At 41.4% G+C, this 24,037-nt stretch overlaps 1 protein-coding gene across 4 annotated transcripts in view; it reads right to left on the reverse strand.

Moving 5' to 3' along the window:
- Positions 1 to 24,037, reverse strand: part of LOC110526143 (rho guanine nucleotide exchange factor 28) — an 80,679-nt gene that overhangs the window by 24,548 nt on the left and 32,094 nt on the right. For all 4 annotated transcript variants that reach the window (XM_036980416.1, XM_036980415.1, XM_036980417.1 and 1 more), the window contains 5 exons: positions 18,674 to 18,869; positions 18,315 to 18,426; positions 14,579 to 14,621; positions 3,385 to 3,480; positions 1,969 to 2,092 (listed from right to left, as the gene is read on the reverse strand). In XM_036980416.1, the coding sequence (XP_036836311.1) occupies positions 1,969 to 2,092; positions 3,385 to 3,480; positions 14,579 to 14,621; positions 18,315 to 18,426; positions 18,674 to 18,869 (571 nt within the window). The remainder of the gene's footprint in view (positions 1 to 1,968; positions 2,093 to 3,384; positions 3,481 to 14,578; positions 14,622 to 18,314; positions 18,427 to 18,673; positions 18,870 to 24,037) is intronic.

Genomic DNA, 24,037 nt, shown 5'->3' on the forward strand with positions numbered 1-24,037 from the left:
CCTACCTTCAAACTCAATGCCTCTTTGCTTGGCATCATGGTAAAATCAAAAGAAATCAGCCATGACCTCAGAAAAATAATTGTAGACCTCCACAAGTCTGGTTCATCCTTGGGAGCAATTTCCAAACACCTGAAGGTACCAGGTTCATCTGTACAAACAATAGTACGCAAGTATAAACACCATGGGACTACACAGCTGTCATACCACTCAAGAAGGAGACATGTTCTGTCTCTTAGAGATGAACGTACTTGGGTGCGGAAAGTGCAAATCAATCCAAGAACAACAGCAAAGGACCTTGTGGAGATGCTGAAGGAAACAGGTACAAAGGTATCTATATCCAAAGTAAAACAAGTCCTATATCGACATAACCTGAAAGGCCACTCAGCAAGGAGGAAGCCACTGCTCCAAAACCGCCATAAAAAAGCCAGACTACGGTTTGCAGCTGCACATGGGGCTCTTACTTTTTGTAGAAATGTCCTCAGGTCTGATGAAACAAAAATAGAACTGTTTGGTGACAATGACCATTGTTATGTTTGGAGGAAAAAGGGAGAGGCTTGCAAGCCCAAGAACACCATCCCAAACGTGAAGGACGGAGGTGGCAGCATCATGTTGTGGGGGTGCTTTGCTGCAGGATGGGACTGGTGCACTTCACAAAATAGATGGCATCATGGGACGGGAAAATTACGTGGATATAGTGAAGCAACATCTCATTACATCACTCAGGAAGTTAAAGCTTGGTTGCAAATGGGTCTTCCAAATGGACAATGACCCCATGCATACTTCCAAAGTTGTGGCAAAATGGTTTAAGGACAACAAAGTCAAGGTATTGGAGTGGCCATCACAAAGCCCTGACCTCAGTCCCATAGAACATTTGTGGGCAGAACTGAAAAAGTTTGTGCGAGGAAGGAGCAAGGAGACCTACAAACCTGACTCAGTTACACCAGCTCTGCCAAAATTCACCCAACTTATTGTGGGAAGCTTGTGCAAGGCTACCCGGAATGTTTGACCCAAGTGAAACAATTTAAAGACAATGCTACCAAATACTAATTGAGTGTATGTAAACTTCTAACCAACTGGGAATGTGATGAAATAAATAAAAGCTGAAATAAATCATGCTCTACTATTGTTCTGACATTTTGCATTCTTAAAATAAAGTGGAGATCCTAACTGACCTAAAACAGGGAATATTTACTTGGATTAAATGTTAGGAATTGTGAAAAACTGAGTTTAATTGTATTTGGCCAAAGTGTATGTAAACTTACGACTTCAACTGTATGTATAGCTAAGTTATTGTTTGTCATTGTATTCCTCGTGTTATTATTTTTCTATTTTTTTTCCCATAGTTTCTCTCTGCATTGTCGTAAGGGCCCTTAAGTACGCATTTCACTGTGAGTCTACACCTGTTGTTCAGGAAGCATGTGACAAATAAAAAAGTTTATTGGATTTTTGTGTTCTTTTCAGTGCACATGGGTATATGACTGATTGAGTATAATGGGATGTGTTTTGGATCCCGGCCCTGCGCTGGGGGTCTGTAGATTATTTTAGAGGATGTTTTCATTGTGTCCTGTTGCTAAAATGTATGGAAAGGGAATTTTCCCTTCCCCGAGCAAAGGCACCATTCCCAAACAATGGCTCCCAGCAGAATAGTAATCCTGACAGAGGTGTTTAAAGGTTTGTGTGGGAGAGTCCAACAGGTCCAGTGGCACGTCTGGTGTGGATTATCTTAAACTTTTAACCCAAGAACTGGATTTTGCTGTAGTACTACAGTATATTTTGTTGTAACTTGGAGAATAACCAACATAGTGTTTGTTGTCTATCTCACTTGGGTGTATGTAGGGTGAATTTGCCCCTAGATGCTGATCTTGGGTCATTCTTGCATTTCTGCTATTTATGGTTAAGGTTATGATTGGGGGAGGGGAAGCTGATCCTAGATCTGTACCTAGGGGAAACTTCACCCCGAGCGCTCACCTTGATCTTGTTACGTGGGCTGGACATCCTGCTCTTCAGGAAGCTGAAGGTTCTGCTGACTTTGTATTTCTCTGACTCAACTTTGGAGGGAATTATGTATTTATCCCACTCCTCGTCCTCAATCCTGTTTTTAGGAAAGGAATTTTAGTATGACATTCCATAGTACAGTAAAGCTAGGTTTTAGCCTGGGATACAGTCTGTTTCTGGCTTGACAGTGAGCCATGGAGTTGGCAAGAGAACACACAGATCTGGGACCAGGCTAGCTAGGTTTATCTCATTAATCTAGACCAGGAGTGGTCAACTCAAACACCTTAACACCTGAGTAAAACTATTCAGTTTTATGTAAGTATGAAGACCATGATAAATTGTTTGGCCTCCTTGATTGGCCACCCCTGGTCAAAAAGACCAGCACTCTTAGTAACATACTTGGAAAGTTTGGAATAACCCAACAGTTTAAATTATGCATCGATGCTATTCAAGGCATGACCTTGACACATAATGTCAGCTATTCATAACACTACTAGTAGGTAGAGTAGACATTCCAGGTGATAGGTATTCTGTTAGAGGCAGGAGGACAGTTAGAGTACATGCAATGCAATACACAGTCTTTCCATGTCAAAGCAGAACTGAGCCATACTGATAACTAACATCTGGTGTAACAGACTTCAAAGAAAAGGGCTGCCTCCCAAATCGCACCCTATTCCATATATAGTGCCTTACTTTTAGACAAAAGCCCGTTGGGATCTGGTCATTAAGTTGACTGAGAATGTGTTCTCAGTCAATTTACCTGGTAAAATAAGGGTAAAATTAAAATTAAATTCAAGTAGGGCACTACATAGGGAATAGGGTGCCATTTGAGATTCCTTAACTATCCTGCCATTGGCTAGAATCATAGTTGACATCAGGTAGGAGCTCCACTTGTCTTCAGATGGACAAAGTAGCGATGAAGGGTTACTCCTCTCCCCTGTAACTAATGAGTTCTCAGTCAATTTACCTGGTAAAATAAGGTAAAATAAATTAATATATAGATATAAAAAGAAAACTTTAGGATAGGGTTAAGACAAGTGTATCGTGGCTGGTTAAGAAGTTGCGGTATGGTTCAGTTTTGTAAAGAGGTAGGTGTCATATTGAGTTGTTATTAGATTAGTTAAAAAAAAATAGATCGGGTGAACAAGACAGAGTAGGGTGAAGTTGCCACACTGATCATAGGTCAGTTTTGCCTTTCCCCTACTAATGGTTAAGGTTAAGATTGGCTGAGGGTAATCTGAGCCTAGATCTGTAACCAGTGGAAACTTCACCCTGGAGCATACCAGGCTTAGTCCAAGAAAATGGTGGCCAGGGTTAATGGGTTATTATAGGTGGGTCTTGCGCTACTCATGCGTGGCATGGGAGCCAGATTAGTGAAATGGGACATACTCTTTGAGGAACTCTGAGAGGGTGAGGTGCTGGAGTGATGATGACGAGCTGCCTTCGTCCTCAGCAGACTGGACCCGCTTACGGAAACCCACATCCCTATGGTGAAACACACTGAATGACTGAGTTCTGGAGGTCACTGCTTACCAGGTCTGTCTTGAACCCTTTCCAACAGATCTTGAGGCTACTGCACAGGCCTCATGGCCTGGTGGTCTAAACACATGTACGCTAGGGTTGAATATTTTCCAGGTATTTTACAAATGTTCCATCCTGAGAATAAATCACCTTTCCCGGTATTTCCAGCCAAAACCATAACTGTCATTCTGAAGCATATTGCATTTAAATATGTCTGGATTTGATTAGAGCATTGGTCACCAACCTTTTCTGAGTCATGATCACTTTGAGTACCGCTCAGATTTTTTAAACATGACTTAAAAAACATAAACCTATGCAAAATTAATCTACTAAAAACAGTTCTATAGCAATACGGATTGTGTGTCACGTTCGTCTTAATAACTGGACCAAAGCTCAGCGTGATCTGGGTTCCACATCTTTATTGCTATGTGAACCTCAAAGCAAAACGAAACAATAAACAAACAAAACGAAACGTGAAGCTACAAATATGCTCACAGGAAACAATACATAGTCAAGATCCCACAAAGCACAAAAGGAGAAATGGCTGCCTAAATATGATCCCCCAATCAGAGACAAGGATAAACATCTGCCTCTGATTCGGAATCATACCAGGCCAGCATAGGTATATAATCACCTAGATGACCCACCTTAGTCACACTCCAACCTAACCAACATAGAGAATAACAGGCTCTCTATGGTCAGGGTGTGACATTGTGCAGTAGGCTATAAGCCCAATACATTATCACTACATATTGGCTATGATTGAACTGCCCTGCCAATGTTGTTCTCAGACCATATTTTAATTATTTTTCAAAATGTTAAGTATATGATCACACTGGTATGGATCATTTGTTGTATTACTTGTGAGGCACAGCTGAGTGAGCGTAATAATTTGCTTTTTTTTTTTTACTGGACTGATGGCCTGCATCTGATGGGAGGGAGGGAGAGCACAGCAGTGAGGCTGCCTCTCACCCGACTCACCGTCCCTCCTCTCTCCCTTCCTCCTCATCTCAGAAAAGGGGACACAGTCTTCCAGCTGATGGTGAAATTCAAGTCGCATTGCATTATTTCTGCCTCATGCACTAATTCATGTTGTTACTCGTATGACCAGAGAAAGTGAAATATTCCTTGATGTGAAAAAATACACAAGGTGTTAATAATGACAACCCAAGCTTATTGAAACACTTTGCTCTACTCATTCATTGCAGCTGCAGAGCTGGTTGTAGCCTTAGTGAAAGTAGGGAGAACGTGCATTTTATGGCTTATAAAAGTCATGAACAAATTATTGACAGTGCTGAATAACAACTTAAACATGAACATATAAAAACAGCATATTTTTTGCTATATTAATTGAGTCTCTCTCTAGTCATGGTTTTAAATGTTTTTAAATCCTACAGTATCAAATTTGCTGTTCTTTTTACAGCCCATGGCGCAAGGAAACTGTGGAGAAACAGTGATCTTCGCTATCTGAATGACCAGCGGTAGGCCTATAGGTGCACTTGATTTGCTCTCTGGGCCTGCCAGGTATAACACAGGTAGAATAATGAGACAGACATTTCACTAGAAATATGGTGATTAGTGGAAGCCCAGTGGCCGGCACTGGGAGAAGATGGATTTTGGCTGACATTCTTCAAATTTTCTCATCAATGAAACATTCGATCTCCATACAGTTTTCTGTTTCCAAAACTATAATATGTACAAAACAGAGTGGACTGCATTGTAGACTTTACCTTTTCCAAAGTTTCAAAAAATAGTTTTTAGTTATTGCACACACACTCTTTACAGAGTAGTCCTTCCCTATCGAAAATATGCAAATAAATGTTAGAATGCGCCAATAGGATCTCACTAGCTCGTGCTTGGCTCTGCCCACCTTGTTCTGCCCACTATGATTCCTTTGCTCTCATTGGAAACGACAGGCTCTGTTCTATCTTGGGATAGTTAAACAAATATTTTGTTCTACCTTCAGACACATGAAATGGTTTAAAATGGGAACACTTTACCTTCTCGGCGCTAGGGCTGCTGAATCAAGTGCACCTACTGCCAACAGCGCAAAAAATAATCATTAGGAACGCAAGGCTTTATCGTTGTTGTTTTTTACAGAAATGTTTGGTGATCAACTTTGAATGCCTTGTAGATCGAGCCACCAAAACAATAGTCACAAATTGCCACACCCCTTAATCCTGGTTGATGTGTCAACAATCATCTGCAGGTTAATAGCAGTCTGCAGTTCACACAGTAAGTAGGCTAATGGGAAGACAGGCAGCCTACTAAAGTAGATTGACCTAGTTAGCAAAAAAAACAGTACTAGACAATAACAGATGAAGACAAAATGTATACGTATCACTCCTGGATATATCAGGAGTCGTCAAGCTATAGAATGAAGCACACTGAGATGGAGATATATCCATATCTTTTAAATCCTGAAGAACTCCCCTGTCCTTAACGATTACAAGCATACCCATAATATGATGCAGCCACCACTATCCTTGAAAATATGTGGAGTGGTACTCAGTAAAGTGTATTGGATTTACCCCAAACATAACACTATGTATTCAGGACAAAAAGTGAATTGCTTTGCCACATTTTTTGCAGTATTACTTTAGTGCAGAGTTTATGAAACTCGGTCCTCGGGACCCCAAGGGAAGTATATTTTGGTAATTGCCCTTACACTACACAGCTTCAAATAATCAAATAACCATCTGCTTTGTAGTGTTAGGGCAAAAACCAAAACGTTGCTTTAGTGGCTAATTTCAAATCAGAATGCATGTTTTGGAAAATGTTTATTCTGTACAGGCTTTCTTCTTTTCACTGTCAATAGGTTAGTATTGTGGAGTAACAACAATGTTATCGCCAATCACAGCCATTAAACGTTGTTTTAGAGTCACCAGTTGTGAGGACAGACGCTGGGAGACGAGAAGCAAGTACAGGGAGTGAAAAAATAAACTGACATGAAACAAAACAAGGACAGCGTCTGGACATTAATGCTGACACAGGGATGAAACTGTGGAACAGACAGATATAGGGGAGGCAATCAATAGGTGATAGAGTACAGGTGAGTCCAATGAAGAGCTCATGCGCGTAACGATGGTGACACGTGTGCGTAATGACGGGCTGCCTGGCACCCTCGAGCGCCAGAGAGGGGGAGTGGGAGCAGACATGACAGTCCCTCACCTAGGAGCGGCACCCGGCATCCCACCTGGGCAAGACTGGCAGGCCTGCCGAGGCGTGGGAGCCTGACGAGCCGGCTGAGGTATGACTTGGGATGGGAGCCTGCTGAACCAACCGAGGTAAGAAAACCTCTCGAGCCAGCCAAGGCATGGAAGTCTGACGAGCCAGCTGAGGCACCCCCAGATTCCTTCGGCAGGGGACCCGGACCCAACGTCACCAACAAAAAAACTCCCTGATGCTTCCAATTATGTGGTGTCAGCATTCTGTAGGGACAGATGCTGGTAGACGAGAAGCAAGTACAGGGAGTGAACATGTAATATATAACCGACATGAAACAAAACAATGACAGCGTCTGGACAAAGGGAACAAAAAACAACAACATTCATGCTGACACGGGGATGAAACTGAGGAATAGACAGATATAGGGGAGGCAATCAATAAGTGATGGAATCCAGATGAGTCCAATGAAGCGCTGATATGCGTAACAATGGTGACATGTGTGTAATGATGGGCCGTAATGAATACCCATCCACGACCCATTTTCAATGCCCTGGCTGAGGGAAGGAGGTTCTCACCCAAGATTTGACGGTACATGGCCCCATCCATCGTCCCTTTGATGCGGTGAAGTTGTCCTGTCCTCTTAGCAGAAAAACACCCTCAAAGCATAATGTTTCCACCTCCATGTTTGACCGTGGGGGTGTTGTTCTTGGGGTCATAGGCAGCATTCCTCCTCCTCCAAACACGGCGAGTTGAGTTGATGCCAAATTCTGGTCTCATCTGACCACAACACTTTCACCCAATTGTCCTCTGAATCATTCAGATGTTCATTGGAAAACTTCAGACGGGCATGTATATGTGCTTTCTTGAGCAGGGGGACCTTGCGGGCGCTGCAGGATTTCAGTCCTTCACGGTGTAGTTTGTTACCAATTGTTTTACTGGTGACTATGTTTCCAACTGTCTTGAGATCATTGACAAGATCCTCCAGTGTAGTTCTGGGCTGATTCCTCACCATTCTCATGATCATTGCAACTCCACGAGGTGAGATCTTGCATGGAGCCCCAGGCCGAGGGAGATTGACAGTTATTTTGTGTTTCTTCCATTTGCGAATAATCGCACCAACTGTTGTCACCTTCTCACCAAGCTGCTTGGCGATGGTCTTGTAGCCCATTCCAGCCTTGTGTAGGTCTACAATCTTGTCCCTGACATCCTTGGAGAGCTCTTTGGTCTTGGCCATGGTGGAGAGTTTGGAATCTGATTGATTGATTGCTTCTGTGGACAGGTGTCTTTTTTACAGGTAACAAACTGAGATTTGGAGCACTCCCTTTAAGAGTGTGCTCCTAATCTCAGCTCATTACCTGTATAAAAGACACCTTGGAGCCAGAATTCTTTCTGATTGAGAGGGGGTCAAATACTTATTTCCCTCATTTAAATGCAAATCAATTTATAACATTTTTGACATGCGTTTTTCTGGATTGTTTTTGTTGTTATTCTGTCTCTCACTGTTCAAATAAACTTACCATTAAAATTATAGACTGATCATTTCTTTGTCAGTTTCTTTTTCCCTCACTGTATATACAAATACTAATCAGTGGGAATAGGGGACAGGTGTGCGTGATGAAAGTTCCAGAGGGATCCGTGACATTTCATTTTCAATTAATTTGTAAAAAATTATAAAAACATAATTCCACTTTTATATAATGGGGTATTGACCCAAAAATCTATATTCAATCCATTTTAAATTCAGACTTCAATACAACAAAATGTGGAAAAAGTCAAGGGGTAGGAAGCATAAACGTAACCACATGTAACAGATAGATTTGCATTAGTGTATGCATCAAAGGTCACCATTCAAAGTTACACCTCACTTTACTATTTTTCGAGTTATTACATAAAGCCAATCAGAATTGAAGAAGAATGCCTGAAGAATGCCAACGTCATGTCGGAAAATGTTTTTCTGGGGTGTGATGTAATATAGAGGACCCGGCAAGCCAGCCTATTCCCTATAACATAAACTCCAACAAAAATACAGTAATTTACAATGTGTAACTTCAAATTAAACTAAATTGTATGACTACTGGTTTCAATTACATTTTCTGCTAACTTATAAGCAACTACTTTATGAATTTATTGTTACAAATCAACTTGCAAGGTTGCTAGCCAACTAGCCTGCTAACGTTTGCCCTACCAGCCTAGAGCCCAACTACTGCAGACCACACAACACAACACAACTAAAACATAACCACAGATCAAAAACAAAGAGAGAGCAGAGACATACAGATTTAAGGCTAGGGCCAATTCAATGACAACACTTTTAATAGAGCGCAGGCTGAGTTATCAATCAAAGTGAGGGACTCACGAGTGCTTCACCAGGCCTAGGGAGAGTCAGGGAAATCCGTTAACTAGCTATATAGTGAGAAAAATAGATTGATTCCAGATAGGGATGTGACGATACGAGTATCACGATATTTGTTCCATGGCAAAAATGAAAACATGAAGCAGACAAAACTAGTTCGCCCTGAAAATAACTGCTGTATGTCAAATATTGTGTGCTACAGCTAGGAAAATAAATAAATGCGATTTTAGATGACAACATAATGATGTTTGTTTCCAACATTAGGGCTGTTTTCTTAATAAAGTTAAATCCGCTTTGTCTCAGTCAGCTAGCATGCAGCACTAAGCCAAGGTGGAAAATGTTACAAAACTACCGTAGCCTTTTTCACAGAGAACAATGGCGAAAAATACAAATAAATAAAAGGAGAACCGATGAGGACTCCTAGTACAATTAGAGCAAGCAGATATGATTTTCTACTTCGTTTTGAGCCCAAGGCAAAAAGGCACCAGAGCGGGTTCCCACAAGATAATACAGAGCATGAGGTGTGAAGAGCATGAGGTGTGGCTAACATTAGCTAGCTTGAGTTAGCTACTGAGCAAGCATATGAAGTCAGTAACCCAGAGTAGATCCTCCACATGATGTTGAGAAATAAGGCATTGTGGATATTTTAGAAGATATACGGAAATAAGTTAATAAATATGTAATAACCCAAAAACATTATGTTTGTACTTATAAGTAACCAGATAGTAACTTATACTTAGTAAGTTGTAGTCACAAAGTCTTTGACCACAAACTGGTGAGGTAAAACTAGAAATGCTTCCTATCCTTTAAAGCAACAATATTTCGGTGATAGGGTGTTTTAACTTTGCAGCTGCAGTTCCCTTTACAATTATTTTTAAATGTAAAAGGCATGTTATAGAAGGGTCTAGACACCTTTATTATGATTCACTTCCTCATCCAACATGAACAAAAAACACCCTAATATAACGCCCTTTTAGAAATTACAAAGCTTTCAGTATAGTGATGGAGTTCCTTAGGTGTTGTGCTTGTTTCATTCCGAACTATATCTGCAATGTTTTATTCCATTTTGTGCGACTCGAGCCATTTCCCCTATACAGCTGTGCAGGCCGGGTGTGTCCGTATACAACATCTAAAGACCTGCATCACTACACTGAGGGTTTTGCCATTTCTAAAATCATGTATTTTAGTGTTTTTGGAGCCTTTGTTCATGGTTTTTCAAGATATTCAATGCATTTCTATGGGCTACAGCAATAAAGGCCTAATTCAAAATCAAATGGCTAAATTATCCATTTTATGACCATCTTAAAAAATTCCATAACTTACTGTACCTTAGTACATAAAATGAATAAAATAGTTTTTCCCCCTCATCAATCTACACACAATACCCCAAAATGACAGAGCAAAAAAAGGTTTTTAGAAATTTTTGCAAATGTACACTATTGTTCAAAAGTTCGGGGTCACTTAGAAATGTCCTTGTTTTTGAAAGAAAAGCACATTTTTTGTTCTTTAAAATAACATCAAAATTGATCAGAAATACAGTGTAGACATTGTTCATGTGTAAATGACTATTGTAGCTGGAAACAGCAGATTTTCTATGGAATATCTACATAGGCGTACAGAGGCCCATTATCAGCAACCATCACTCCTGTGTTCCAATGGCACGTTGTGTTAGCTAATCCAAGATTATTGTTTTAAAAGGCTAATTGACCACAAGAAAACCCTTTTGCAATCATGTTAGCACACCCGAAAACAAGCAATAAAACTGTCCTTCTTTAGACTAGTTGAGTATCTGGAGCATCAGCATTTGTGAGTTCGATTACAGGTTCAAAATGGCCAGATACAAAGTACTGGGGCATGGGATCTATTGGGCAGTAAGCAAATTGAAGTAGGTTTCGGGTGGCAGGTAAGGTAGAGGTTATATGATCCTTGACTAGTCTCTCAAAGCACTTCGTGATGACAGAGGTGGGTGCTACGGGGCGATAGTCATTAAGTTCAGTTACCTTTGCCTTCTTGGCTACAGGAACAATGGTGGCCATCTTGAAGCATTTGGGGACAGCAGACTGGGTTAGGGAGAGATTAAACATGCAAGTAAACACACCAGCCAGCTTGTCTGTGCATGCTCTGAGAACGCGGCTTGGGATGCTGTCTGGGTCGGCAGCCCTGCGAGGGTTAATACGTTTAAATGTTTTACTCACGTCAGCCACAGACAAGGAGAGCCCACAGTCCTTGGTAGCGGGCCGTGTCGGTGGCACTGTGTTATCCTCAAACCGTGTGAAGAATGTGTTTAGCCTGTCCGGAAACAAGACGTTGTTCTTGGCGACGTGACTGGTTTTCCTTTTGTAATCCATGATTGTCTGTAGTCCCTGCCACATACGTCTTTTGTCTGAGCCGTTGAATTGCGACTTAATCTCTATACTGACGTTTAGCTTGTTTGATTACCTTGCGGAGTGAATAACTACAATGTTTATACACTGTCACATTCCACTTCACCTTCCATGGTTAAATGCGGTGAATGCTACCATCTATTCACGGTTTCTGGTTAGGGTAGGTTTTGATAGTCACAGTGGGTACTACATCTCCTATATACTTCCTTATAAACTCAGTCACCGTATCCGTGTACGCAGCTACATTATTTTTGCAAGCTACCCGGAACATATCCCAGTGCACATGATCAAAACAATCCTGAAGTATGGATTCCGATTAGTCAGACCAGCTTTGAATAGTTCATAGCACGGGTACTTCCTGTTTGAGTTTCTGCCTATAGGAAGCGAGGAGCAAGATGGAGTCGTGGTCAGATTTGCCGAAAGGAGGGCGGGGAGGGCCTTGTAAGCATTCCGGAAGTATGAATAGCAATGGTTGAGAGTCTTAGCAGCGCAAGTAGTACAGTCGGTATATTGATAGACTTAGGGCAGCCTAGTACTCAAATTAGCTTTGTTAAAATCTCCAGCACAATAAATGCAGCCTCTGGATATGTAGTTTCCAGTTTGCATAAAGTCCAGTGTAGTTCTTTGAGGGCCGTCGGGGTATCGGCTTGAGGGGGGATGGAAATGGCCGTGGAAATGACGGTGGAGAATTCTCTTGGGAGATAATATGGTCGGCATTTGATTGTAAGGTATTCGAGGTCGGGTGAACAAAAGGACTTGAGTTCCTGTATGTTCCTAGAATTACACCATGAGTCGCTAATCATAAAACACACCTCTCCGCCCTTCTGCATCCTGAAGAGATATTTATTCCTGTCTGAGCGATGTACTTAGAATCCTGCCGGCTTTACCAACTCCGACAGAGTATCCCAAGAGAGCCATGTTTCCGCGAAACAAAGTATATTAAATGCCCCGATGTCTCTCTGGAAAGAAATCCTTTCTCTCAACTCATCTACTTTGTTATCCAAAGACTGAACATTATTGAGTAATATACTCGGAAACGGTGGGTGGTGTGTGTGCATCCTAAGTCGAACCAGCAGGCCACCTCAAGTGACTCTCCTCCGCCTGCAATATTTTGGGTCGGCCTGTGGAATGCTCCAGGGAACGTCGTATTCCTGGTCGTAATGCTGCTAGTTCTGGTGTGTTACAGCTGCTCTAATATCCAAGAGTGATTCCCGGCTGTATGTAATAACACAAAACATTTCCTGAGCTAATAATGTAAAAATAGTACACAAAAAAAACAAGATGCCGCAAAGTTTCCTTAGAGCTAGTCGTGATGTTGCCATCTCTGTAGGCGCCATCCCTTTTACTGAGCTGCGTAAAGACAGAATGACAGGGGTGAGACAATTAATTATAATTTGTCTTACTGTTCTTTTGTTGTTTGCAGGTGCTCTATCCTTCTGACACTATGCAGCCAGGTCCCATCTACTTTTTAACTCCTCGCAAGTGCGGCTTGTTTGATGTCTGCTGGGAAGGAATACCACAACAAGTCAACTACTTGATTTGTGAAGGACAGCACTGTCACAGGGGTCCACATCCCATAGCTGGTTGGATTGGAGGATGACACGGTGCTGGTGGAAAGCTATGGCTGGCAACAACACCTGACTCAATACTTCAGGCCGCTGCCACAGATGAACCAGTACCAGCACTTCAGGTGAAAATAATTTTCATTGCATCGTATGAGGTTATTCTTCTTATATAAACTTGGGAGCTGAATTGATGTTGTGCAAGGTTGTAATGCCTTCAGATTTGTTGTTATTCCCTGTTTTACATCTTCGATTCTCTGGAACCTGGTGATGTTGTCGCCAAGGAGTGTTCGCACTCAGTCTGGACGAGGTTTCAGCTGCTGCGCAATGCTGACATTCTTCCTCCCATAGATGGTCAGCCTGTACAAGCACCACCTGGACTGGACACAGCTAGACAAACGTATCTTTTGAGAAGATCAGGGAGTTTTGCGCCGAAAAAAGCTATGGACATCACATGCCCTAAACCAAAGTCAAGGGCAGGACATTAACAAGCTCTGTTAATATAGATTCCCTTGTTCATGCGTGGTTCGGACGGACCAGTCATCAGCACCTTCTGCATTGCCTCTATTCAAATGAATCTCTCCTAACACACACGCCATACGTTGCTGCTACAATTTTTTTTTTATCTTGATGCTCAGTCACTTTACCCCTGATTTTATGAATGTAACTACCTCATCGATCACTGATATTGTTATTGATATTGTTCTTGTACATTCTGCATATTATTTTATTTATATTGACACCATCTATTTCATATATTGCTACTATGTAAGTAACCATTTGGCTGAACAGTTTACACCTCCTGTAGAGACCCATCCACTTAGCAAGACTTGCATATTGGCAATAATATGGACATCATCCGTCTGTGTTAAAATGGAATACCATTTTAGAATGTCGATGTTGTAGAGACGGAGTAAGACTGTCTGTGTATTAACTGAGATAATGTATGTAGTTTAACTAGCTATACCATCATCCCATATGCTCTCTGTGCTGTTAGCAATGCATTAATGTTTCTTCAACGATGGCAATATATTCGGGAATGAGACTTCATATTTATGAGACGTTAGTGAGATGAACTGAGACGCAAGTATGAGTCATCATGAATGATTTTTTAAAAACGTACATGGAAAAGACTCTTTACAAACAATCTGATAACGTCACCAGATAAATAAAACATTATGGACAAGTAAATAATTACAAGTAAATCAACAACTATATCTGTTTCAAATGATGATGCATGTTGTAATTGTATTAGTATCACATTCAAAAAGTTGTGTATGAATTCAGATGTTTAGGAAAGCCCTGTTTGTGGTGTCTGTGTGTGTGTTGTATTTGGGGTTATTTTGAGGTTGTAATCCGAGTTTATTCTGACCCGTGGGCCATGTAACAGGGAGTATGTCACATCCTGCCCAGCCAGTCACTGACCACAGGGCTAAACTAGAGAGGCAACTAAGACCGTGTTACACACACACAGGCACACACACAAATGCGCATACACACACACACAAACAAGCACGCATGCATACACACACTAGAGAGGTGGGGCATTGCAAAGACTCTGAAATAAATACAGTAGAATGAAAGACTGTCCATACCTCTTCTCTCTGGGTGTCTCAGTCAAGTTGAAGTCTCTATGCTCTGGAAGGGTAACAAGGAATGACAGTAATGTGAGTAACAAGGAAAGTGAGACTCACCAGGAGTCCCCATGAACTAATAAACACCAGAAGCAGAGTTAATTTCTACGTCACAAATGGCACCCATATAGTGCATTACTTTTGACCAGGGCAGATGATACTCTGGTCAAAAGTAGTGCACTACATAGGGAATATGGTGCCATTTGGATCACAAGCAATGATCAATTATACTTAGGTCAGATTTGCTAAGACTGCAAATGTATGGTAAATGTTAATGTTTTTGGGATAATATTGCATCATATTCATCATATACAGTATACCTTCTTTCTTCACAGATGACATACTCACAGATGGAATACTTATTTTAAATTGGTGGGGGATCTACAAAGATAACATATCTAATTATATTAAGATGGTCACACCATGGATTATTATCTATTTGATTTAGAATTTCAGGACCCCAGTAGGTATTAAAAAAATAATTGGGAAAAAATATTGAATTTGGCCTTTACTACTACATCCCATAGAAATGTATTGAAGATCACATTCATAAATGGCAAAACAGACAGTCAAAATATAAATCATAAGGAATAAGGTTTTGAAGTGTCTGTCCTACATCTAGGGGATATAAGAAGCTCAGGAAATATTTGTGTTTTGGACACATACTTAACCCCCTTTTTTGATGCTACAAACCTACAGTTGAAGTCGGAAGTTTAGCCAAATTTAATTAAACTCCGTTTTTCACAATCCCTGACATTTAATCCTAGTAAAAATTCCCTGATTAATGTCAGTTATGATCACCACTTTATTTTAAGAATGTGAAATAGAATGTGGTCTGAATGTGAAGCTTCCCACAATAAGTTGGGTGAATTTTGGCCCATTCCTCCTGACAGAGCTGGTGTAACTGAGTCAGGTTTGTAGGCCTCCTTGCTCGCACACACTTTTTCAGTTCTGCCCACACATGTTCTATGGGACTGAGGTCAGGGCTTTGTGATGGCCACTCCAATACCTTGACTTTGTTGTCCTTAAGCCACTTTGCCACAACTTTGGAAGTATGCTTGGGGTCATTGTCCATTTGGAAGACCCATTTGCAACCAAGCTTTAACTTCCTGACTGATGTAATGAGATGTTGCGTTCATATATCCACATAGATGGCATCATGAGGCAGGAAAACTATTTTGTGAAGTGCACCAGTCCCTCCTGCAGCAAAGCACCCCCAAAACATGATGCTGCCATCCCTGTGCTTCACGGTTGGGATGGTGGTCTTCGGTTTGCAAGCCTCCACCTTTTCCTCCAAACATATCAATGGTCATTATGGCCAAACAGTTCTATTTTTGTTTCATCAGACCAGAGGACATTTCTCCAAAAAGTACGATCTTCGTCCCCATGTGCAGTTGCAAACCGTAGTCTGGCTTTTCCATGGCGGTTTTGGAGCAGTGGCTTCTTCCTTGCTGAGCGGCCTTTCAAGTTATGTCGATAAAGGACTCGTTTTATTGTGGATATAGATACTTTTGTACCTGATTCCTCCAGATTCTTCACAAGGTTCTTTGCTGTTGTTCTGGGATTGATTTGCACTTTTTGCACCGAAGTATGTTCATCTCTAGGAAACAGAACGAGTCTCCTTCCTGAGTGGTATGAAGGCTGCGTTGTCCCATGGTGTTTATACTTGCATACTATTGTTTGTACAGATGAACGTGATACCTTCAGGCATTTGGAAATTGCTCCCAAGGATGAACCAGACTTGTGGAGGTCTTGGGTGATTACTTTTCATTTTCCCAGGATGTCAAGCAAAGAGGCACTGAGTTTGAAGGTAGGCCTTGAAATACATCCACAGGTACACCTCCAATTGACTCAAATGACGTCAATTAGCCTATCAGGCGCTTCTAAAGCCATGACATAATTTTCTTGAATTTTCCTAGCTGTTTAAAGGCACAGTCAACTTAGTGTATGTAAACCTCTGACTCACTGGAATTGTGATACAGTGAATTATAAGTGAAATAATCTGTCTGTAAACAATTGTTGGAAAAATTACTTGTGTCATGCACAAAGTAGATGTTCTAAACGACTTGCCAAAACTATAGTTTGTTAACAAGAAATTTGTGGAGTGGATGAAAAACGAGTTTTAATGACTCCAACCTAAGTGTATGTGAACTTCCGACTTCAACTGTACCTTCATACTTCCATAATGTTTTATTAACCGGTAGCTGGTTACCGTCAGACAAGTCCAGTGACACTTGTGGGGGTCGTAGAACAAAACTGAGAACACAATCATGTTTGTGAGAATCTCGTCTTTTTAAAGAGTTGACAGACGTTTTTGTGATATTCGGGATGTCTCATGTTCTGAAACACCACTGTAGCTCGGCCACCTTCCACCGCAGATGCGGAAGGCCGACATAGGCGGATGCAGTGGATTTAGACAAGTCCATGCAAAAATACATATCTATAGCTTAATAAAGTGATGGATTTTGATGGGGATTTTTTTATTTTGTTACTTAGATTGACACAAACATTGACAGTTTGAGTATGTCATCTGTGAAGAAAAAGGTCAACATTAGGGCTACAAATACAATCACACATCTGTCCATGTTAAACCTTGGCAGGCAAGTGTGTTGTGCACTTCCATTGACCTTGGCCCCTACGGCTCTGGTCAAAAGTAGTGCACTACATAGGGAACAGGGTGCCATTTGGGAGGTAACCTAGAACATTTATAAAGCCCCAGGTCCAGCAGACCCCTACAGAGAGAGAAGAAACACACACAGGAAAGAGCTGCTGAGGAAGAACAGATCACAGAAAGAGAGAACAGGAGGAGAAGAAGATAAGACAAACGGTAGCAATTCCAAAACATTTCCCCATGAGATAAACAAAACAATCTCCCCATAAAGAACCACGACATTTCCACGAAATCAAACCAACCCTCAAAGAGAATTACTGTCAAGCCTCAAGGTACAAAACACATGTACTGCATCCCAAATGGCAACCTATTCCCTATATAGTACAGTAGTTTAAACCAGTGCCCTATGCTAAATAGGAATAGGGTACCATTTGGGACAAGCCCATGTTCATTTCATATCCTGTTATCATTGTATTAGACTGGCCTCAAGTTAATGTAAGGTTTACATTCCAAATAGGATTCTGACAGGACCATGCACTTTGTAACCATAGCTACACCCCCACCATAGCCTGGGCACCAGTCTAGTAGTTCCTGTTTCAGACAGTTTGTCTTGATATGATAATGATGTAGACTGCTGAATGTAGAAGTCAGGCACCCAGGCTACATCACTGCAACAATAGTGACGATATGGTCAGCCCCATACATCAGCAAGCGCAACCATAGATTCATATAGCAGAACTCGGGGGACCGGTGTTTCTAAAAGGGCTGTTCAAGACTGTACTTACTAACTGGGTTGAGGAGAGAGTTTAGAGAGAGAGAGACTGAAGGGAGCAGCCACTGCTGCTGAATGCACAACCTACACAGGATAATGGCATGACACACGATGGCTAACTGAGTAGGAGTTATACACACACACACACACACACACACACACACAGAAAGAGAGAGCACTGTGTTGACCCCAGGTCCTGAAGAGCTACAGAGAGAATCCAGCTGCAACGTTATCCTAAACAGGCTTCTGTCTGACAAATGGCGGATGACCCTGGGAAGAGAGAAGTCAGTGGTCAGGGGTTTAAGGTGACTGACCTTCTGTCAGGTCAGAGATCGCTGCATCTCGGGTGAACAGGGGACGTGAAAGCTGGGTCTTGGGGGAGGAGTAGGAGTAAGAGCGAAGACGAAGCAGTGGGTCTGAATGATCCTGAGCGAAACACACAAGAACCATAGATTATTAGGGAAGGGAGTATCACTAAAATGAGAGAAAGTAAGTGATGCTTTCAGCCACATTTAACCAGTAACCGAATGTGGGGACAACAATAACAGCACAATACAATCACACGTCTGTCTATGTGGAACCTTGGCAGGTGAGTGTGTGCAGTCTGAGTGTATATCTGTGAAGTAACTTGGCAGGTGTGTACGTGGAGTCGGGGTGTGTGTGTGTGAAATACCTTGGAAGGTGTGTGTGAATTGTTAGAGTGTGTAGGGTTGAAGTGCAACGAGTTGTCAAAGGAGTCCCTCTCGTCCCCAGAGCTAGTATGCAGGTCGGAGCGTTGCCAGGGAGATGAGAATTTGGGGAGTGAGGGGGGAGACTGGCACAGGGTGTCCTCCTCCCAACTGTCACACTCTACTGGTTCCAGACTGGAACTGAGAGAGAAAGAATATATATACACACACACATATATATATATATATATATATATATATATATATATATATATATATATATATATATATATATATATATATATATATATATATATATATATATATATATATATATATATATATATATATATATATATATATATATATATATATATATATATATATATATATATATATATATATATAGTGCCTTGCGAAAGTATTCGGCCCCCTTGAACTTTGCGACCTTTTGCCACATTTCAGGCTTCAAACATAAAGATATAAAACTGTATTTTTTTGTGAAGAATCAACAACAAGTGGGACACAATCATGAAGTGGAACGACATTTATTGGATATTTCAAACTTTTTTAACAAATAAAAAACTGAAAAATTGGGCGTGCAAAATTATTCAGCCCCCTTAAGTTAATACTTTGTAGCGCCACCTTTTGCTGTGATTACAGCTGTAAGTCGCTTGGGGTATGTCTCTATCAGTTTTGCACATCGAAGAGACTGCCATTTTTTCCCATTCCTCCTTGCAAAACAGCTCGAGCTCAGTGAGGTTGGATGGAGAGCATTTGTGAACAGCAGTTTTCAGTTCTTTCCACAGATTCTCGATTGGATTCAGGTCTGGACTTTGACTTGGCCATTCTAACACCTGGATATGTTTATTTTTGAACCATTCTATTGTAGATTTTGCTTTATGTTTTGGATCATTGTCTTGTTGGAAGACAAATCTCCATCCCAGTCTCAGGTCTTTTGCAGACTCCATCAGGTTTTCTTCCAGAATGGTCCTGTATTTGGCTCCATCCATCTTCCCATCAATTTTAACCATCTTCCCTGTCCCTGCTGAAGAAAAGCAGGCCCAAACCATGATGCTGCCACCACCATGTTTGACAGTGGGGATGGTGTGTTCAGGGTGATGAGCTGTGCTGCTTTTACGCCAAACATAACGTTTTGCATTGTTGCCAAAAAGTTCAATTTTGGTTTCATCTGACCAGAGCACCTTCTTCCACATGTTTGGTGTGTCTCCCAGGTGGCTTGTGGCAAACTTTAAACAACACTTTTTATGGATATCTTTAAGAAATGGCTTTCTTCTTGCCACTCTTCCATAAAGGCCAGATTTGTGCAATATACGACTGATTGTTGTCCTATGGACAGAGTCTCCCACCTCAGCTGTAGATCTCTGCAGTTCATCCAGAGTGATCATGGGCCTCTTGGCTGCATCTCTGATCAGTCTTCTCCTTGTATGAGCTGAAAGTTTAGAGGGACGGCCAGGTCTTGGTAGATTTGCAGTAGTCTGATACTCCTTCCATTTCAATATTATCGCTTGCACAGTGCTCCTTGGGATGTTTAAAGCTTGGGAAATCTTTTTGTATCCAAATCCGGCTTTAAACTTCTTCACAACACTATCTCGGACCTGCCTGGTGTGTTCCTTGTTCTTCATGATGCTCTCTGCGCTTTTAACGGACCTCTGAGACTATCACAGTGCAGGTGCATTTATACGGAGACTTGATTACACACAGTATTTATCATCATTAGTCATTTAGGTCAACATTGGATCATTCAGAGATCCTCACTGAACTTCTGGAGAGAGTTTGCTGCACTGAAAGTAAAGGGGCTGAATAATTTTGCACGCCCAATTTTTCAGTTTTTGATTTGTTAAAAAAGTTTGAAATATCCAATAAATGTCGTTCCACTTCATGATTGTGTCCCACTTGTTGTTGATTCTTCACAAAAAAATATGTTTGAAGCCTGAAATGTGGTAAAAGTTCGCAAAGTTCAAGGGGGCCGAATACTTTTGCAAGGCACTGTATATATATATACACACACACACACACACACACAGTGGGGAGAACAAGTATTTGATACACTGCCGATTTTGCAGGTTTTCCTACTTACAAAGCATGTAGGTCTGTGATTTATTATCATAGGTACACTTCAACTGCGAAAGACTGAATCTAAAACAAAAATCCAGAAAAATCACTGTGATTTGTAAGTAATTCATTTGCATTTTATTGCATGACAAGTATATGATACATCAGAAAAGCAGAACTTAATATTTGGTACAGAAACCTTTGTTTGCAGAGATCATACGTTTCCTGTAGTTCTTGACCAGGTTTGCACACACTGCAGCAGGGATTTTGGCCCACTCCTCCATACAGACCTTCTCCAGATCCTTCAGGTTTCGGGGCTGTCGCTGGGCAATACGGACTTTCAGCTCCCTCCAAAGATTTTCTATTGGGTTCAGGTCTGGAGACCGGCTAGGCCACTCCGGGACCTTAAGATGCTTCTTACGGATCCACTCCTTTGTTGCCCTGGCTGTGTATTTTGGGTCGTTGTCATACTGGAAGACCCAGCCACGACCCATCTTCAATGCTCTTACTGAGGGAAGGAGGTTGTTGGCCAAGACCTCGCGATACATGGCCCCATCCATCCTCCCCTCAATACGGTGCAGTCATCCTGTCCCCGTTGCAGAAAAGCATCCCCAAATAAAATGTTTCCACCTCCATGCTTCACGGTTGGGATGTTATTCTTGGGGATGTACTCATCCTTCTTCTCCCTCCAAACACGGTGAGTGGAGTTTAGACCAAAAAGCTCTATTTTTGTCTCATCAGACCACATGACTTTCTCCCATTCCTCCTCTGGATCATCCAGATGGTCATTGGCAAACTTCAGACGGGCATGGACATGCGCTGGCTTGAGCAGTGGGACCTTGCGTGCGCTGCAGGATTTTAATCCATGACAGCGTAGTGTGTTACTAATGGTTTTCTTTGAGACTGTGGTCCCAGCTCTCTTCAGGTCATTGACCAGGACCTGCCGTGTAGTTCTGGGCTGATCCCTCACCTTCCTTGATGCCCCACGAGGTGAGATCCTGCATGGAGCCCCAGACCGAGGGTGATTGACCGCCATCTTGAACTTCTTCCATTTTCTAATAATTGCGCCAACAGTTGTTGCCTTCTCACCAAGCTGCTTGCCTATTGTCCTGTAGCCCATTCCAGCCTTGTGCAGGTCTACAATTTATCCCTGATGTCCTTACACAGCTTTCTGGTCTTGGCCATTGTGGAGAGGTTGGAGTCTGTTTGATTGAGTGTGTGGACAGGTGTCTTTTACACAGGTAACGAGTTCAAACAGGTGCAGTTAATACAGGTAATGAGTGGGGAACAAGAGGGCTTCTTAAAGAAAAACTAACAGGTCTGTGAGAGCCGGAATTCTTACTGGTTGGTAGGTGATCAAATACTTATGTCATGCAATAAAATTAAAATTAATTACTTAAAAATCATACAATGTGATTTTCTGGATTTTTGTTTTAGATTCCATCTCTCACAGTTGAAGTGTACCTATGGTAAAAATTACATACCTCTACATGCTTTGTAAGTAGTGTATCAAATGTGTATTTGTGTATCAAATACTTGTTCTCCACACTGTATATAGTTGAAGTCAGAAGTTAACATACACTTAGGTTGGAGTCATTTAAACTAGTTTTTTTAACCAATCCACACATTTCTTGTTAACCAGCTATAGTTTTGGCAAGTCGGTTAGGACATCTACTTACTGATTGACAAAAGTAATTTTTCCAGCAATTGTTTACAGACAGATTATTTCACTTACAGTGAATTACATCACAATTCCAGTGGGTCAGAAGTTTACATACACTAAGTTGACTGTGCCTTTGAACAGCTTGGAAAATTACAGAAAATAATGTCAAGGCTTTAGAAGCTCCTGTTAGGCTAATTGACATCATTTGAGTCAATTGGAGGTGTACCTGTGGATGTATTTCAAGGCATACCTTCAAACTCAATGCATCTTTGCTTGACATCATGGGAAAAGAAATCACCCATACCTCAGAAAAAAAATTGTAGACCTCCACAAGTCTGGTTCATCCTTGGGAGCAATTTCCAAATGCCTGAAGGTACCACGTTAGTCTGTACAAACAGTAGTACGCAAGTATAAACACCATGGGACAATGCAGCCATCATACAGCTCAGGAAGGAGACTCGTTCTGTCTCCTAGAGATGAACGTACTGTGGTGCGAAAAGTGCAAATCAATCCCAGAACAACAGCAAAGGACCTTGTGAAGATGCTGGAGGAAACAGGTAAAAAAAAAAGCCTATATTCACAGTAAAACAAGGCCGCTCAGCAAGGAAGAAGCCACTGCTCCAAAACCGCCATAAAAAAAGCCAGAATACAGTTTGAAACTGCACATGGGGACAAATATCGTGCTTTATGGAGAAATGTCCTCTGATCTGATGAAACAAAAATATAACTGTTTGGCCATAATGACCATCGTTTTGTTTGGAGGAAAAAGGGGGAGGCTTGCAAGCCGAAGAATACCATCCAAACGTGAAGCACGGGGGTGGCAGCATCATGTTGTCGGGGTGCTTTGCTGCAGGAGGGACTGGTGCACGTCACAAAATAGATGACATCATGAGAAAAGAAAATTATGCGGATATATTGAAGCAACATCTCAAGACATCAATCAGGAAGTTAAAGCTTGGTCGCAAATGGGTCTTCCCAAGCAGACTTCCAAAGTTGTGGCAAAATGGCTTAAGGACAACAAAGTCAAGGTAGTGGAGTGGCCATTACAAAGCCCTTACCTTAAACATATTGAAAAGTTGTGGGCAGAACTGATAAAGCTTGTGCGAGCAAGGAAGCATACAAACCTGACTCAGTCACACCAGCTTTGTCAGGAGGAATGGGCCAAAATTCACCCAACTTATTGTGGGAAGCTTGTGCAAGGCTACCCAAAACGTTTGACCCAAGTTAAACAATTTAATGGCAATGCTACCAAATACTAATTGAGCGTATGTAAACTTCTGACCCACTGGGAATGATAAAAGGAATAAAAGCTGAAATAAATCATTCTCTCTACTATTATTCTGACATTTCACATTCTTAAAATAAAGTGGTGATCCTAACTGACCTAAGACAGGACATTTTTACTAGGATTGAATGTCAGGAATTGCGAAAAACTGAGTTTAAATGTATTCTTAAACTTCTGACTTCAACTGTTTCTAACATGCTATTGGTTGGACACAGCTGTCAATTGTTTGGTCATTAAATGAAACTGGTATACTTTTTTATTAATCACAATTTTCTTTAACCAATTATGGTCTTTAATGCATTGCCGTCAGACAAGTTCCACTTTCCTATTCCATTTTAGTACATT

This window comes from Oncorhynchus mykiss, chromosome 6 (assembly GCF_013265735.2).
Source record: "Oncorhynchus mykiss isolate Arlee chromosome 6, USDA_OmykA_1.1, whole genome shotgun sequence".
In the NCBI taxonomy this organism is placed as follows: Eukaryota; Metazoa; Chordata; class Actinopteri; order Salmoniformes; family Salmonidae; genus Oncorhynchus; species Oncorhynchus mykiss.